A 17113-nucleotide genomic window follows, 5' to 3' on the forward strand; every position below is an offset into this window, starting at 1 on the left:
TGTATTGTTGTCTGACCAAACCTGCTCTGATGGGGATTTCAAGACAACTGGGAACTCAGAAAATTACGAGGTCAAATCATGACATCAGTCAGAAAGTCGGAGCTCTAGAAAGAGGCCTMAGTTCCAGAGTTGGAATTCCGAGTTGGATGACCGTTCGAAACAATTTTTCCTAATCGGAGCATTTTTTTTCAGAGTTCCCAGTTCTCTTGAACGCACTGAAGTCGGAAGTCAGAGATTTCCGAGTTCCCAGTTGTTTTGAACGCGACATTTGTCATGAATACTATCCATGACCTGTAGTGTTGATACTGCTTAACAGCAGCATGTCGACACCTAGCGACATCGTCAAGAGATTTGATATTCTTTGGCTATTGTGTTGGACCCGGGTTTGAGTCCTGACAGGCCTACCCCCCCCAATTCTGTTGCATTGTGTCAGAAGGGAGATGGCACCCAGATGAGTATGTCTCTGTCATGGATCTTACCTGAAGCTCTATCCAACAAGGCAGTTCGCCTCGCTCCCCATTGGCCACGATGCGACGCAGGCGCTCAGCACAGTACGGACCATAGCTACTTGGCCCTCTGTGCAGGAAGCTCTCCAGATACTGTGGAGTGGAATAGAATAGAATTACAGTGTATGTAATTGATTGAGTGGGGCCTGGGTTATAAATTCAGTATGACTATACGTAAAAACACAGCGTCTTAAGACATACAGCCACAGGTGAAAAAATKTCAACTTTAGCCTGACCTGCATAAGGAGTTCTGTTGGGGGGAAGATACCAAGACAGATGGACAGGAGGACCCAGCCTCTGAGGGAACTCTTCTGGTTCTTATTGTTCACCAGCTGTTTAATGATCTGACAATAGATCTCATCCCTACACGGACAAACAAGGACAGACAGGGCTCAAGTTAGCTATCTATAAGTTTTGATTGGATCCAATTCATTTGCATTGCAACTGTAGCTGTAATCCTTTATTAGTTCTGAATGAAACAGTTTGGGGATGACAAACAAATTACTTTTGTAGACATCAATAACTGGGAAATATCTGAGTAACATTGTTTACGTGTTGTAATTCGGTTTGTTACCTTATATCTCGTCTGGATAGGGCGTATCCAACAATAATGTGCAGTTTTTCCAGGTCGGATATTGGCCGATCCAAAGTGCGCCCCTCTCCAATTAGAATGTCTTTGTCCTCCGTCATAGTCTCTGGCTGGAGGAGATGAGGAGCACAACGAGACAATTAGCCGGTTTAGTCTGGAGCGGATACAGCTTATGTCCTATTTGCCTTTTCTTCGCAGGTTAGGAAAACTTAGGCAGCATGTTAGGAGAAATGACTTAGTAGTTTAGGAGAATTAGATTAAGGTTAGGAAAAGAGTAGGGTTAGCTAAAATGCACAACAACAAAAATATCTACTTTTGACATCAATTTCACATAAACTGTATCCCATCTGGACAATTAGCCTGTGTTGTTACATCATGGATATTCAGACTCATTTTAGTTCTGAAGACAAAATAATGTGTATGTAACATACCTCATCTATAATGGCCGATGCTTTTCTGTTCCCCATTCCTTCTTTCTTTCTATTTTTCCTTAGTATTTTCTGATGGAAAAATGTATATGACGAATTAGACATCTGACAAACTGTTGAGTGGGTGAATTCAGTCAGCAAAAACTCAGTACAATAGGAAACTATTAGAAACRCACAAAATGACACAAGTGTCTATTGTCATCACATTAAGGGAATCAGTGAGTAGCGATATTTTTCCTATTGCCCGTCAGGGATGAATAAAGTCCTATTGAACTGAGTTGAATATAAGGTTAAGTCCTAGTAAGGCCTTATGTTCAGTACCTGATCCAGGCCCACCAGATTGCTGAGCCTCCTGTTCTGTCTCTGGCCAAGGTTCTTCTGGATGACGGTGGAGGGCTCCTGGTTGATCTGTTTAGGCTCAGCAATGTCCCCCATGAACCTCAAGATGATCCACCATACTGTCAGACAGGCCTGGAGAGGAGCAGAGAGGAGCGGAGCAGAGAGGAATGGAGATGAGAGGAGTGAAGAGGAGAGGAGAAAGTGGGGAATGGAAGGGAAAATAAAAGAATGGGGTGAAGTGAGGAACAAAACAAAAACAGCAGGAGGAAAATGGAGGAGGAGGAGAGGAGAATTAAGAAATAAGGCCCGGGCGGGTGTGGTATTTGGTCAATATATTACGGCTACGGGCATGTTCTTAGTCACGACGCAACGCGGAGTACCTGGATACAGCTCTTAGCCGTGGTATATTGGCCATGTACCACAAACCCCAGAGGTGCCTTATTGCTATTATAAACTGGTTACCAACTTAATTAGAGCAGTAAAAAGGCATGTTGTGTTATACCCGTGGTGTATGGTCTGATATGCCACGGCTTTCAGCCAATCAGTACTCAGTGCTAGAACCACCCAGTTTATAATGTGGAATATGTGACAGAGGAAGAAAAATGCCATCCTTGCTTTGGATCCCTCAGAGACACAGAAGCCTGATGTTGACTTCTCACCAGTGTGTCCCCCTCGTCCTCGTGGTATAGCAGGGGCTGCCGCAGCCTCTGGGTTATGTGACTGTGGGTAGCAGAGCCCTGGAAGTGCAGAGCACTGAACTTGATGAAGGAGAACTCCTCATCCTCATCATTGTACTCCACCACTGGTAGCTCCACTGGTACTGGTGCTGGTGCAGGAGTTGGTTCAGTCCGAGCTAGTACTGGTACTGGTACTTGTACTACTACCGGAGCTGGGGTTTCTACTGGGCTCTCATCTTGACTCTCCTCTCGGCTCTCCTCAGTCACCTCTGGGATTGTTCGCGTTCTCTCCAAGTCCTGAGGACGGATAGGGAGAGTGCAGTTGGATACTCAGTTAGATACTTTTTTCTTTGAGTTGGAGAGAATAGTAGAATATTATAATGCTTCTTCAATGAGAAGAGAGGATTAGGTGGATGTGGTCATTCTGTTAGCAGTGTTCATCACTGAGGTAATAAGACATATAAGACTATAGCAAATGGAAACCTATGTTGATATGACATTAAGATCCACTATTGGTTGTGAGCATCACCTCAAAGCCCTCTGGAGCCGGGCCCTCCCGCCCTCCTACTGACACTTTGTGGGGCAGGAATTCAAACATGGTTTCCACCATTTCCTGCTCACTGACTGGCTCTGGCTCGGCAACAGCCTGTTGTGATTGGCTGAGGACCTCCTCTAGCCTCCGCTGGAGCTCTGCGGCTGTCTGCTCCCTCGTCTCCCGCTCCCGGGCTGATAGGAATGCCTAACACAGACACACACACAAACACACACACACACACACACACACACACACACACACACATACATACACACACACACAGATATATTGCATTTGCACACAGGTGTAAAAACAGGCTTGCAATCACACACACACACTTTTCTCAATTGTCAGAACTCACATCTGTCCTCATCTTGTTGGTGGTCTTCCTAGCCAGCATGCCTCTGGTGTGTGCCTGGAGGACAGTCACAGCTTTTCTCTTGCTCTTATAACTCTTCCTGGCCAGGTACCCGCGCACCTGGGACTGCATAGTGACGGCCGCCACCAGCTCCTTCAGGTAATGCAGCCGGGACAGACGACCACGGATCTTAGACTGCAGACGCTGAAAGCCTCGCTGGAGCTAGTCGAACAAGACGCAGAGGAGGATAAATTATGTTTGTAGAAGGTAAATGTGAGCAGCAGAGAGAAAACCGAAAGATATGTTAAAAGCTGATCCAGCCTATAAAAAAATAACATTTGAAAATCTCTATCGGCACAATAATGTGCACTCCTTAGCTAGGGCATTTAATCAATATCACCCCAGTTTGTCTACAAAAGTGTATCTGAGTTGACTCCWTACCAGTGTTGTGGTGTAGTGAACTATATGTAGTTCAACTAGTAATTTAATAGTATTTTGCTGTAGCTTGGTGGTAGTTGAACTCAATTCAAATATTGGTAGTGTTTTCAGTATTTAATTACTTTTTTACCATGTAGTGGTGTAGCTAAATACTMGAACTTCACACTCATTTTTTGGCAAAAAGAGGAGAAAATATTGGTAAAGTAGACAAGAATTGTCTTTCTTTTTCGGCATTAGACCTCCCTAATCGCCACTTGAAACTTAGCCAGTGACTTACCTTTCTATATTGTCTCTTGTCTTTGTAACCTCTCCAATGCTTCTGTATCACCACCGCGGCTCTCCTTTTCTTTACAAAGCTCTTCCTACAAGAGGAATAGATTTCAACAAAACATCAATAGCGCAGACTGTAAGAACTACTGTATTAAAACAATAGTAACAACTGTATGTAACTCTGTGGTAAACCWTTAGATTGGGGTATTGTCAGTGACCACTGCCAGTGTGATATGTAATGTCTTACAACATCCCAAACATTGAAGTCCCTGTGTCAGGTATGACATGTCGCATGCCATTTTCTATCCTGTGTTCCTCCCAACCTGTGTGTCTCAGTGTTCCTCATTTACCTGTCTCTGTGGCCAAGAATGACCCTCTGGATGATGAGGGCTTTCCTGTTGAGCTCTCGCTCTCTTTCCCACTCCAGTAGGGAGTCATGGGCATCCTGAATGGGAAGAGGGTGGAGACAGGTTATAGACGACTAATGTGGACCTTTTCAAAAACATAGACCAACATCATTGAAACATATTCGAATTGCTTTAAGTGACATTTGGGATTCCATCACTGCTGTTACAACATGGCTGCTCTTCCAAGATGGCGTAGCAGTGCAGACGTGTTTTGTTCGTCCTCTCGTGTACTTTGGTATTTTTCGTCCTTTTTTGTATATATTTAAATKTTATTTTCAATCTCTTTTCCATTTTAAATCAGTTATACCTTCCGGAAACTTGCCTCACCCAATGTGATACGGAMCCGCRATKATTTACTTTTTTAGACCTTAGCCAGAACCACCTAGCCATCAGAAGCTAGCCATCAGAAGCTAACCAGCTAATTAGCTACAAGCTATTTAGTCATTGTTAGCCACTGCTAGCGGCCTTTACCTTCTGCACAGATACCAGCCCTTTTTTTAGACTGGATAATACTTGCCAGCCTACCAGTATCAGASTGTTTCTCCACTACAACGCCGGATTCCTGCGGTAAACCCTGGACCATTACTCCTGATCTTCACAGCTAGCTAGCTGCCACCGAGTGACCCAGTACCGAAGCTAGCCCTGAGCCAGGCCAGGYYCACCTCCCGGSCTACTCAGTTGTTCACCCGGACTCCACCCAAACATGGCTAGAATCCACTACTCCACTGGATCCTTGCCGTAAGCTCTGGACCTTGGCACCGGATCACCGCTGCTACCGAGTGGCTATAGTGGCTAACGCCCCTGACCCGAAGCTAGCACCAGTTATCCGTGAGCCAGGCGCATCTCCCGGCTAGCAAACTAAATTACTACAACTACAATTCCTCTTTCGCCATCTGGCTTGGATCCTTTGTCGACAAGGTGCCCCCCCCCCCCCCTCCACTCCCAGCTGTGCCCTGGATACCATATGTGAATTGATCGCCCCACATCTAGCTTCAGAGTTCGTTCTGTTAGGTGACCTTAACACCCCGTGACCGGCTCGGAAACCGGATTGCACAGTGGAGAAGGTACGGTGGGATTCGAAATGGTCAGTGATCTGTTTATTAACTTGGCTTTTGAAGACTTTAGAGAGGCAGGGCAGGATARATATAGGTCTATAGCAGTTTGGGTCTAGAGTGTCACCCCCTTTGAAGAGGGGGATGACTGCGGCAGCWTTGCAATCTTTGGGGATCTCGGACGGTATGAAAGAGARGTTGAACAGGCWGGTAATAGGGGTTGCAACAATGGCAGCAGATAGTTTTAGAAAGAGAGGGTCCAGATTGTCTAGCCCAGCTGATGGCATAACTAGGAGTACAGCGTCATCTTCCACCCTTGGATTGTTACGCTCGTTGAAAGATGAAGACCAAGGTGCAGCGTGGTAGGCGTACATTTTTATTTTATTAAAATGACACYGAAAAACAACAAAATACAAAAACGAACATAAAGCTATATGCAGTGCAGAAAGCAACTACACACAAACAAGATCCCACAACTGAAGGTGGGAAAAAGGGCTGCCTAAGTATGATCCCCAATCAGAGACAACGATAGACAGCTGCCTCTGATTGGGAACCATACCCGGCCAACAAAGAAATAGACAAACTAGAATGCCCACCCAAATCACACCCTGACCTAACCAAATAGAGAAATAAAAAGGTTCTCTAAGGTCAGGGCGTGACATGGATTGAGGTACGTTTTCAAGCCATATCCTTCCCCGGCTGGGTGGTGTACACATTMCGGCTTAGAATCATTTTGACTTGGACAGGAAAATCTAGGTTTAACTGCACCTTTAGGAAGATCTTAGTCGTGCCGATCTTCCAGTCGTCATGTCCTGTGATCACGGCCTTGCAAATGGCAATACAGCAGGCTGATGCTGACTCCTGGGTTAGGAGAGGGAGGAGGATATTGGGAACCATAACCACAAAACTAAAAGCAACGACAACTTTGGAGATTTGAATGCTAACAAATATCATTATTGCTGTCATCTTTATCATCATCATCATATTCTAAATAATAATGTCTTACAGTTTTGGGGTCACAGACGGTTGTCTTCAGGAGGACTCTGTACCGCTGCAGAAATTGCTTGAACGTGTGACGGATTGGATATCCCAGTTTCCGGATTCTGATGGTATCAATCATTCCAGAATACCGTAGCTGACGTATGCACAGGTCTCTGTCAAAACACTGAGRAAGACAGAGACATTCATAAGCTTGTTTTAGTAGAGTGGAGTGCACTGTAGGATGGAAAAAGGGGACTTCYGTGGAATTGTAAAATGTTTATGGTGTGAAACTGCCATTCTACCTAATCAAATTTTTTCTGTTTTGTGTGAGTTTGACCTCCACCGATTGTGATATTGCACCATCAATGAATCCTGTCTCGCTGTATCTGGCCCAGTGCTACAAATGGCTGTCTTATTCACCATGGACTTCTTGTTGTCGTTGGGCTTGAAGCAGCGGATAAAGTGTGGCTGGCAGATGGACAGGGCCTTCATGAGGGAGTCCAGGGACTGGCGGAACTGACCGCTCAGCGTGGACACCTGTTTCCTGCCGTCCGTCTGGGACGCCTTTGAGGAGAAAGATCACAATGTCATCTGTGTGGAATTTTGGACCGTTGTCAGTGACCATACAGTATATATAGGAAAGCCACGTGGAGAAACTGGAATTCCCCCAGTGCCAATGCCAGGCCAGTGCTTGCCTATGGGAAATACAAATAGATAGGACCCAGAATGCAGTTCTTATGACTTCCTCTAGATGTCAACAGTCTTAAGAAAGAGTTTCAGGCTTGTTTTTTGAAAAATGAACAAGTAGTTTGAAGAACTACAAGGTGTCTCTTTAGAAAAGTGGTCTTGTTGGCGCGTGAAGGTGAGCTCTCTTCGTTATTTATCTTCCCTATTGAACATACTATTCTCTGTCTTAAATATTATTGTTTATTTAGATATTAGAGTACCTGACGATTAATTAGAAACATCGTTTGACTTGTGGACGAACTTTACTGGTAACTTTTTGGATTTGTTTGTATGCATGTTGAAAGAGTGGATTACTGAGATCATTGGCGCCAACTAAACTGACTTTTTTGAATATAAAGAAGGACTTTATCGAACAAAACGACCATTCATTGTGTAGCTGGGACCCTTGGGATTGCAAACAGAGGGAGATCTTCAAAGGTAAGTGATTTATTTAATCGCTATTTGTGATTTTGTGAAGCCTGTGCTGGTTGAGAAAGTATTTTGGTGTGGGGTGCTGTCCTCAGATAATCGCATGGTATGCTTTCGCCGTAAAGCCTTTTTGAAATCTGACAGCGCGGTTGGATTAACAAGAAGTTAAGCTTTTAAATKATGTMTGACACTTGTATTTTCATGACTGTTTAATATTACAATTTTTKWATTTTGAATTTCACCATCTGCAATTTCACCGGATGTTGTCGTAGGTGTCCCGCTAGTGGTTCATGCGCCAAAAGAGGTTAAACATGTACACCTTGTGCTGGGGACAATAAAAGGCCACTCTAACATTTGCAGTTTTGTCACACAACATAATGCCACAGATGTCTCAAGTTTTGAGGGAGCGTGCAATTGGTATGCTGACTGCAGGAATGTCCACCAGAGCTGATGCTAGAGAATTGAATGTTCATTTGTCTACCATAAGCCCCCTCCAACGTCGTTTTAGAGAATTTGGCAGTACRTCCAACCGGCCTCACAACTACAGACAACGTGTAACCACGCMAGCCCAAGACCTCCACGTCCAGCTTCTTCACCTGCGGGATCATCTRAGACCAGCCACCCKGACAGCTGATCAGTGGGTTTGCACAACCAAAGAATTTCTGTACAAACTGTCAGAAATCGTCTCAGGGAAGCTCATCTGCGTGCTCGCCATYCTCACCAGGGTCTTGATCTGACTGCAGTTCGGCGTTGGAGAAGTGAATCCCGGTTTTAACTGTACCGGGCAGATGGCAGACTATGGCGTTGTGTGGGCGAGCGGTTTGCTGATGTCAATGTTGTGAACAGAGTGCCCCATGGTGGCGGTGGGGTTATGGTATGGGCAGGCATCAGCTACGGACAATGAAGACAATTGCATTTTATAGATGGAAATTTGAATGCACAGAGATACCGTGACGAGACCCTGAGRCCCATTGTCCCGCCATTCAGCAGCCACCATCTCCTCATGTTTCAGCATGGTAATGCATGGACCCATGTCACAAGGATCTGTACACAATTCCTGGAAGCTGAAAATGTCCCAGCYTGCGTACTCACCAGACATGTCACCCATTGACCATGTTTGGGATGCTCCGTATTGACCTGTACGACAGCATGTTCCAGTTCCTGCCGATATCCAGCAACTTCGCACAACCATTGAACGGAGTCGTACAACATTCTACAGGCCACAATCAACAGCCTAATAAACTCTATGTGAAGGAGATGTGTCGCGCTGCATGAGGCAAATTGTGGTCACACCAGATACTAACTGGTTTTCTGATCCAAGCCCCTACCTTTTTTTTAAACTATCTGTTACGAACAGATGCGTATCCGTATTCCTAGTCATGTGAAATCCATAGATTAGGGCCTAAGTTATTTATTTCAATTGACTGATTTTCTTATATGAACTGTAACTCAGTAAAATCTTTGAAATTGTTGCATGTTGCGTTTTATATTTTTATTCAGTGTAGCTAACAGGAGTTGGATATTCAGAATCCAAATAATAACAGCAGCTACAAACCCGTAGAGAGCTCTTGGGTGTCATAACGATCCTGTTGTTGCTGGCAGGGTTCTTCACTACATTAGCACTGAGCTGCGTCTCAAAGATATGTCTCAGAAGCTTGTTGGTGGTCGTGTCAATCAACTTGATCATGTCAGAGCTGAGAGTATCTCTGTTCTTCTCCAGGAATCCTGAACGAAAAACATACAGGATCAAATAGTGAGTAAAAAAACACATATTCCTGTGTCCCAGCAAATCAACTAATATTTTATGTAATCCCTTTTTCTTCTGGTTACCTCTTGAGTCATAGTAAACAACCCCAGCAAAATGGCGGATCCCAAACWCCATGTCGTGGGTGTTCTTAGACGGAATGTAGATGTTGCCCTTGGCATGAACCTGGTTCATCTTGTTCAACATGGTGACATCTGTGCCCTGGAAGAAACATTCAAGGTTGTCACAAACCTCACCAATTCAGATTGCCTCCACAGCAGGGTTTATTGGAGAAATTTGAGATAGTTAACCTTGGGAAAGTGGCTCTCCTCATCAATCAGAGCCAACACATTGAGGGGCTTCCCAACCAGGAGATCAAGGGTTTGTGTGTTGTCGTTGAAGGTGATGTTTTTCCAGACGATGTCCTCCTTGGTGTACTCCTCCTGCTCCAGCTTGAACACATGACGCACGAAGAACTGCTGCAGCTGCTCATTGGCAAAGTTGATGCACAGCTGTTCAAAGCTGTGAAAAAGCATGTGGAAAAGGCTTGTGTTATTGACCGGTTGGTTACATAGGATCGGGGTGAGAGCATGAAGGACATACAAGCCTGTATTAAACTATCTGCGTGTCGACTGTCGCAAACAACAAGGGAAATTAGTATTTGATATTGACTGGAATACCTGTTTGAGGCAAAGTTCTCAAACCCAAAGATGTCCAGCAAGCCAATGGAGTTACGGACGTATTTGGGACCGTTGGTGGGAGTCTTATGGATGGCACTGTTGATTCTCCCAACAATCCAGATAAATAGTTTACCATATATTGCCTGAAGAAATCATGACACAAACAACACACATACTCTTGAATAGAATATGGACCAAAACCTAGAGCGCTTAACTCAACAWTCAAGTAAATCGTGCACTGATGTCAATGGAAGACTCGAGTTACGTCCATTCACCCACGGTGAGTAAGTAAGGATTAAGGATTATGTGMCTTTATGAATATGTATGTTGTCTTCCCTCTTCTTTCAGGAGGTAGCCTACTGTATATCTTTCCTTGGCACCTTCAAACAGGTGTGCCATCATTACCTTAACGAAGGCGTCCCTRCAGTCGGCTGCCTGTTCAGAGCTGAGGGGTTTGGACACTCGCTCTCTGTTGGTCATGAAGGAGCGGTAAGTCAAGCTCACACCCAGAGACGCAGGCTGCACCTGTAAGGAAGACATGAAGATATATGTATATCATGTAAACTGTACTGTATATTCATAATATGTTATTAAAAAACATACCAGAAAAARAATGGCAACAATGGCAACAAATATGCCTACCTCCAGCAATTTGGCTGCAATTGTAAAGTGATCCGATGAACTGACATCAGAGCTCTCCATGTTATCCAAGATGGAGGCTGTAAGGTAAATAACAAAAGAAAACTTGGTCAATCAGAGCTTTCACATTAAAAATAAATAAATAACAACAACAAAAACACATCAACATTCAAGTATTTTATGATCTCAAGAAATATGGCCATTTGGGTTGGGGGGGATTGGGTGAGGACAAGGCCCAGGTCATATTCCCCAAGAAAACACTCAGACATCAGGTCATAGACCCAGAGAGGACTCCACCTTCAAAGCTGACATTGCCCAGGTGGAGTAGTGCAGAAAGCAGCTTGAGGATCTCCCAGCAGTGGGTCTCAGTAAAGGTGAGGATTTTCAGGGCCGAGCGGATACGGGTGTAGTCCTTAGCATCGTCACGTCCATCGCAGACAATACAGTCCCCCTTTAKAACACAGGGTCTAAGGTTATACAGTTTCCTTCAAAAAGTATTCAATCCCCTTGATTTATTTCACATTTTGTTGTGTTATAACCTACATTTAAAATGGATTAAGTTGAGATTTTGTGTCACTGGCCTACACACAATACCCTATAATGTCAAAGTGGAATTATGTTTTTAGAAATATTTACTAATTAATTAAAAAGGAAAAGCTGACATTTCATGAGTCAATAAGTATTCAATCCCTTTGTTATGGCAAGCCTAAATAAGTTCAGGGGTAAAAATGTGCTTAACAAGTTACACGATAAGTTGCACGGACTCTCTCTGTGGGCAATAATAGTGTTACCATGATGTTTAAATGACTACCTTATCTCTGTACCCTGCACATATAATTATCTGTAAGGTCCCTCAGTCGAGCAGTGAATTTCAAACACGGATTCAACCAGGGAGGTTTTCCAATGCCTCGCAAAGGGCACCTATTGGTAGCTGGGTACAAAAAATAAATTATTATTTGCACTTCGGATGGTGTATCAATACACACAGTCACTACAAAGATACAGGCATCTATCCTAACTCAGTTGCCGGAGAGCAAGGAAACTGCTCAGGAATTTCACCATGACGCCAATGGTGACTTTAAAACAGCTACAGAGTTGGCTGTGAACAACATAGTAGTTACTACACAATAMTAACTAAATGACAGAGAGAAAAGAARGAAGCCTGTACAGAATACAAATATTCCAAAACATGCATTCTGTTTGCAATAAAGCACTGAAGTAAAACTACAAAATTAACTTCATGTCCTGAACACAAAGTGTTGTGTTAGGGGCAAATCCAACAAACAACATCACTACCACTCTTCATATTTTCAAGCATGGTTGTGGCTGTATCATGTTATGTGTATGCTTGTCATCGGCAAGAACTAGGGAGTTTTTGTTGGATAAAAATAAACGGAATAGAGCTAATCCTAGAGGAAAACCTGGTTCAGTCTGCTTTCCAACAGACACCGGGAGACAAATTCACCTTTCAGCAGGACAACAACCTAAAACACAAGGCCAAATTTACACTGGAGTTGCTTACCAAGACATCATTAAATATTCCTGAGTGGTCTAGTTACAGTTTTGACTTAAATYGGCTTGAAAATCTATGGCAAGACTTGAAAATGGCTGTCTGCAATGATCAAGAACCAACTTGATGAAGCTTGAAGAATTTTTTWAAAGAATAATGTGCAAATATTGTACAATCCAGGTGTGCAAAACTCTTAAAGATTTACCCAGAAAGACACAAAGCCGTAATCGCTGCCAAAGGTGATTCTAACATGTATTGACTCAGGGGTGTGAAAATGTATGTTAATGAGATATTTCTGTATTTAATTTTCAATAAATTTGCCCAAATTTCAAAAAATATGTTTTCACTTTGTCAGTATTGGGTATTGTGTGTAGATGGGTAAGGAAAACAACCACAATTTAATMAATTTTGAATTCAGGCTGTAACACAACAAAATGTGGAATAAGTGAAGGGGTATGAATACTTTCTGAAGGCACTGTAAATAAAAACTAGACGTTGAACTGACGTCTGTGCCCAGTGGACAGTTACTTAGTTGTAACCAGTAAAAATGTAATGTATTAATGAGCTAGATGTATAAATGTGAGTAGGAAAACATGTAASTGGTCGTGTTGTAGCAGTCTGGTGATATTACCCTCTTGAGGTAGTTGAATTCAGAGGCATCTCCCAAACACAGATTTTTTTTCTGTTCTGTTGTCATCCCCTTTAACATGCAGTAGAATATGTGGTAGTTCCGCTCCTCAATGGCCTAGGGTTAGTTAGTAAAAATTAACAGTAGTGTTACATATATCAATATATCAAGATCTCATGACATTAAACCTTTTTGCCTTGATACTGGAAAATCCAACAATGAATTTTGTCCTCTTCCAAGTACGAACACACATAAATTAATATTAAATTAGACGAACCTGTTGTTTACCAGAGATAGTTTAGATGGTTTTGGAATCAATTCCCTTTATGAAGCAATTAGCTATGACATTTCCTCATGTTCTACGTGTTATTAAAAGATACTGCCTTTGCTGCCCTACCTGATGGCAGACACGAGACTTCTCCAGTAAGTACTGTTCCAGTCGAGCACCTTCGATGACGCCATCTTTGTTGAAGAAGATTTCCACGTATTTCCCAAAGCGACTGGAGTTGTCGTTGCGAATTGTTTTGGCGTTCCCAAATGCTGGGGGAACGCAGGAATAGGAAGGTTGTCATGAGTGACAACAATTACGATAGTGTGTGTGTCTGTGTAAAAACACAGACCCATCTTAGTCTCATAGACGTGTATGTGTGTGCATGTGTCCGTGTGTGAGAGAGAGCGAGAGAGAGAGACAGAGGGAGACATAGAGAGAGAGACAGAGACATAGAGAGAGAGAAAGAGAGGGAGAGAGATGTACTGTAGAGAAAATATTTGAATCAGTAAAGAGCCTACCTTCTAATATAGGGTTAGCCTCCAGTATCTGCTGCTCTATCCAGGAGTGCTGTCCACTTACTGCAGCCAGGAACTGAAGTACCAGCTTGGTACTCTCAGTCTTCCCTGCACCCGACTCCCCACTGACAGAGAAAAGAGAGAGACAGTCCATCAGTTCTTGGATTTCAGGTGTATATCCAGTGTAAATGTTAATGTAAAAAGTAGGACTGAACCCCTCCAAAGAGCATCTTCAAATCAAATCAAATCCAAAAAACATATTCCATATTCCAAACATAATTTAAAAAAGTGACACTTCTGCTTTGGTTTCCTATTGCTCAACAGAATGACTTGAGTGTCTGACAAGTGGAATGCTGCCAGTCTAACCTGATGATGCAGCACTGGTCTCTGTTGTGGCGGCGCATGTTGAAGTAGCAGGTATCTGCGATGGCAAAGACGTGCGGGGGTAGTTCGCCCAGCCTACGCCCATGGTACCGCCTCACCTGGTCGGCGGTGTAGAGAGGAAGCTCCTGGTAAGGGTTGACTGCCACCAGCACAGAGCCTGTGTAGGTCTGTGCACCAGACAATAACAGAGGTTTAGGCTTGCGCTGCCCACTTTTTTGGGGGGCACCACATTAATAATTCTGTGAACGTCTTTCATGAATCTTTCATATTTCTTCTGCTTGTTTCCAACATAAACAAAATAGTCCAACATCCATAGCGTAGAAAGGGTCTGAATGTACAGCAAGCATGTGTAGGAGCAGTGATGGGTGTATTGGTACAGAGATGGGTTACACCAATATGTTAGCTTCAAAAGATTCAGAACATCAAGACCAAACCTTTTATGTTACACCGAGCATTATGGGTAGTGTAGTACAACAGGGGACTCACATAGATAATGCCTTGTCTGTGTCGGACCAGCAGGTTCCTGAGGAGCCCAGCCTCGTTGAGGTCCCCCAGGCGGATCATGTCGTCCACCCCCTCCACCGAGGTGGGGTGCATCACCCTGATGGAGTCGTCCTTCTGGGACAGCTTGTATTCCTGRGAACAATACAGGGAAAATACATAGCACTTTAGACAGATTGACATCAATACTGGATTTGTTAGACATCTTCAGTTACATAATGTCACATTTTGAGGTCTGAAGGTCTGAAAACTTTAGCTTTGTTTTTAAACTGTCCCTTTAAGTTTTTGGTTTTGGCATTACATAATTTTATAACMGAGCAGTGCAGAATGCAAAAATACAGTAAAAAGACAATAATAAACAAATGTTTTTAACGTTATAAATTATGTAATTTGAAAATGAGATAGTACTTTGATAGATTATTGCCTAAAGTGATTGATTTATATCTTGAGCTAATTTGAGACCAGCAGTACATTAAAATACTAGAGTCATACAATTCAATACAATACAAGTATAATGAAGTACCACGGTCACCTTTCCTTCATCGTCCACCAGCAGCTGGTGTCCAGTGTCGGTCACTTTGACCCGGGCTCCAATGGGCACCCCGGTACCAGAGTCCACCCACACCCACTCACCCTGGGAGCAAGAAGCTCAGTGGTTCAGGATCATACATTTGAAAGAATGCAGCTTTTACCCTTACATTCAAAAGCGTGTTATTCTATTGAAAAAAAGGATAGCGTGCAAAGACCTATTGCAAGAAACTCCATCACAYTGGTGACCGTAGGATCATTGTGTAAGATCTAATAAATCGTTTGTGGAGCATCTAAGATTGCCAGTGTGCTAAAGCTTACAATTCAACATAGGTATTTTCTAGCACAGATCTGTTTACGCTGTCTTCCCAACTACATGACAATGACCATAGGAGATGGCTATACATTGCAACCAGATTTGATACCGGAATAGGGATTTTTCTATTTCAAGCCATTTCCTGAATTGAATGGCAATGACATTGTCACCAAACCCTAGATAGATCACATTCAGACGTAATGCCTGAGAGAATTCCTAGTATCAAATTTCTTTGCACTGTATAGTCATCTCCTATGGTCATTTTCAGGCCCAAAGGAGTTGGAATGACTAGGCAATGGAAGTGCTGATCACATAACAGTGTTCTATTTCAAAAACCTTTATAACCAAAGGATGGCATCCGGGTTACATTGATCAAATAGTCAACATAGATCATATCGAGGAGCTTACCTTTCTCAACATCACCATGATAAAACCCTCCTGTTTCCTAAATTCAAGAAACAAGAGAGACACGAGTCATGCATTTTTTCAAGAATTATCTGTGGATTATATAATGTAAACCGGGAGATACTGTGATCTCAATGTCTGTGTTCTCAATTTTGAAAGAAAAGATTCCAATGAAGATTATATGGTGATAATGGTGCTCAATAACTACAATCGTCCATTTTAACAACATATTATACAAGACCAACAATACAGAACTCAAGGCCTTTCATTGCCATCTAGAAGGACGACTGAAATGACTGCAAATCGTTACTCTACACCGTTCAGACTACCCACTGGGCACACACTGGTTGAAGGAATGTTGTTTTCACGTCATTTCAATTAAATTACATTGAACTAACGTGGAATAGATGTTGAATTGATGTTTGTACCCAGTGGGTAATGACTATTGCCACATTTCATAACTCCACAAGAAATACCACAAAAACACACATCGGCCAACTTACTCGTAGCAACTCAGGTGATGGTCCTCATTGAAATGCCAGTTCTTTAGTTAGTCCTGTACAGTAGATGTGGGGCTCATATGTTTGTTAGATGACGTTAACACAATCCTACCAGGATAGCACAAGGAACGAGGAAACGACTGAAACTCCTGGCCCTGACACATCTCCTTTATGGCACTTTGACTTTGATCTGTCATGCTGCAGACTCAAGAAGACCGGAGCAAAGTCGGCTCCTACCCACTCACTCTCCTCGTGCGTTTGGACCAATACGCCCTTCAATTCTGGGCCTGCTTCCAGACGCTAACCAATAACCTAAATAATCCATATCAAAATCTACAAATTGAATCACAGAACATGTTAGAGAGAGTTTATGAGCTGGGAGCTCTTATGAAACTATGGTAGTGCTCTTTGGACCTGTGTTAACGGCAGCAGACACTGGTCTGGTTTCTTTATTGATACAAAATAAAGTAAAATGTTATTGGTTGCATACACATATTTAGCAGGTGTTATGGCGACGGTAGACATGGTCGCTCTGTTCATGGAGCCACCAACGCCATCTTACTACAGTAATAGTAGTAAGATGACCGTAAGGCGCTACAGAGGGTAGTGTAAACGGCCCAGTACATCACTGGGGCCAAGGCTCCTGCCATCCAGGACCTATATAATAGGCGGTGTAAGAGGAATGCCCATAAAATTGTCAGAGACTCCAGTCACGCAAGTCATAGACTGTTTTCTCTGCTACCACATGGCAAGCGGT

At 43.2% G+C, this 17113-nt stretch overlaps 1 protein-coding gene across 1 annotated transcript in view; it reads right to left on the reverse strand.

Moving 5' to 3' along the window:
• Positions 1 to 16497, reverse strand: part of LOC111979676 (unconventional myosin-VIIa) — a 32961-nt gene extending 16464 nt beyond the window's left edge. The window contains 28 exon segments of the mRNA XM_024010301.2: positions 480 to 599; positions 743 to 869; positions 1081 to 1205; positions 1527 to 1595; positions 1845 to 1994; positions 2522 to 2836; positions 3069 to 3278; positions 3436 to 3654; positions 4148 to 4232; positions 4491 to 4585; positions 6368 to 6460; positions 6606 to 6764; positions 7001 to 7144; positions 9291 to 9460; positions 9566 to 9701; positions 9791 to 10001; positions 10160 to 10302; positions 10565 to 10684; positions 10802 to 10878; positions 11096 to 11249; positions 12940 to 13053; positions 13334 to 13476; positions 13726 to 13847; positions 14089 to 14273; positions 14593 to 14742; positions 15140 to 15241; positions 15860 to 15896; positions 16360 to 16497. Coding sequence (XP_023866069.2) covers positions 480 to 599; positions 743 to 869; positions 1081 to 1205; positions 1527 to 1595; positions 1845 to 1994; positions 2522 to 2836; positions 3069 to 3278; positions 3436 to 3654; positions 4148 to 4232; positions 4491 to 4585; positions 6368 to 6460; positions 6606 to 6764; positions 7001 to 7144; positions 9291 to 9460; positions 9566 to 9701; positions 9791 to 10001; positions 10160 to 10302; positions 10565 to 10684; positions 10802 to 10878; positions 11096 to 11249; positions 12940 to 13053; positions 13334 to 13476; positions 13726 to 13847; positions 14089 to 14273; positions 14593 to 14742; positions 15140 to 15241; positions 15860 to 15877 — 3756 coding nt within the window. The 5' untranslated portion in view covers positions 15878 to 15896; positions 16360 to 16497.
• Between the last annotated feature and the right edge of the window lie 616 nt (positions 16498 to 17113).

Source organism: Salvelinus sp. IW2-2015, linkage group LG19, assembly GCF_002910315.2.
Source record: "Salvelinus sp. IW2-2015 linkage group LG19, ASM291031v2, whole genome shotgun sequence".
NCBI classification, from domain to species: Eukaryota; Metazoa; Chordata; class Actinopteri; order Salmoniformes; family Salmonidae; genus Salvelinus; species Salvelinus sp. IW2-2015.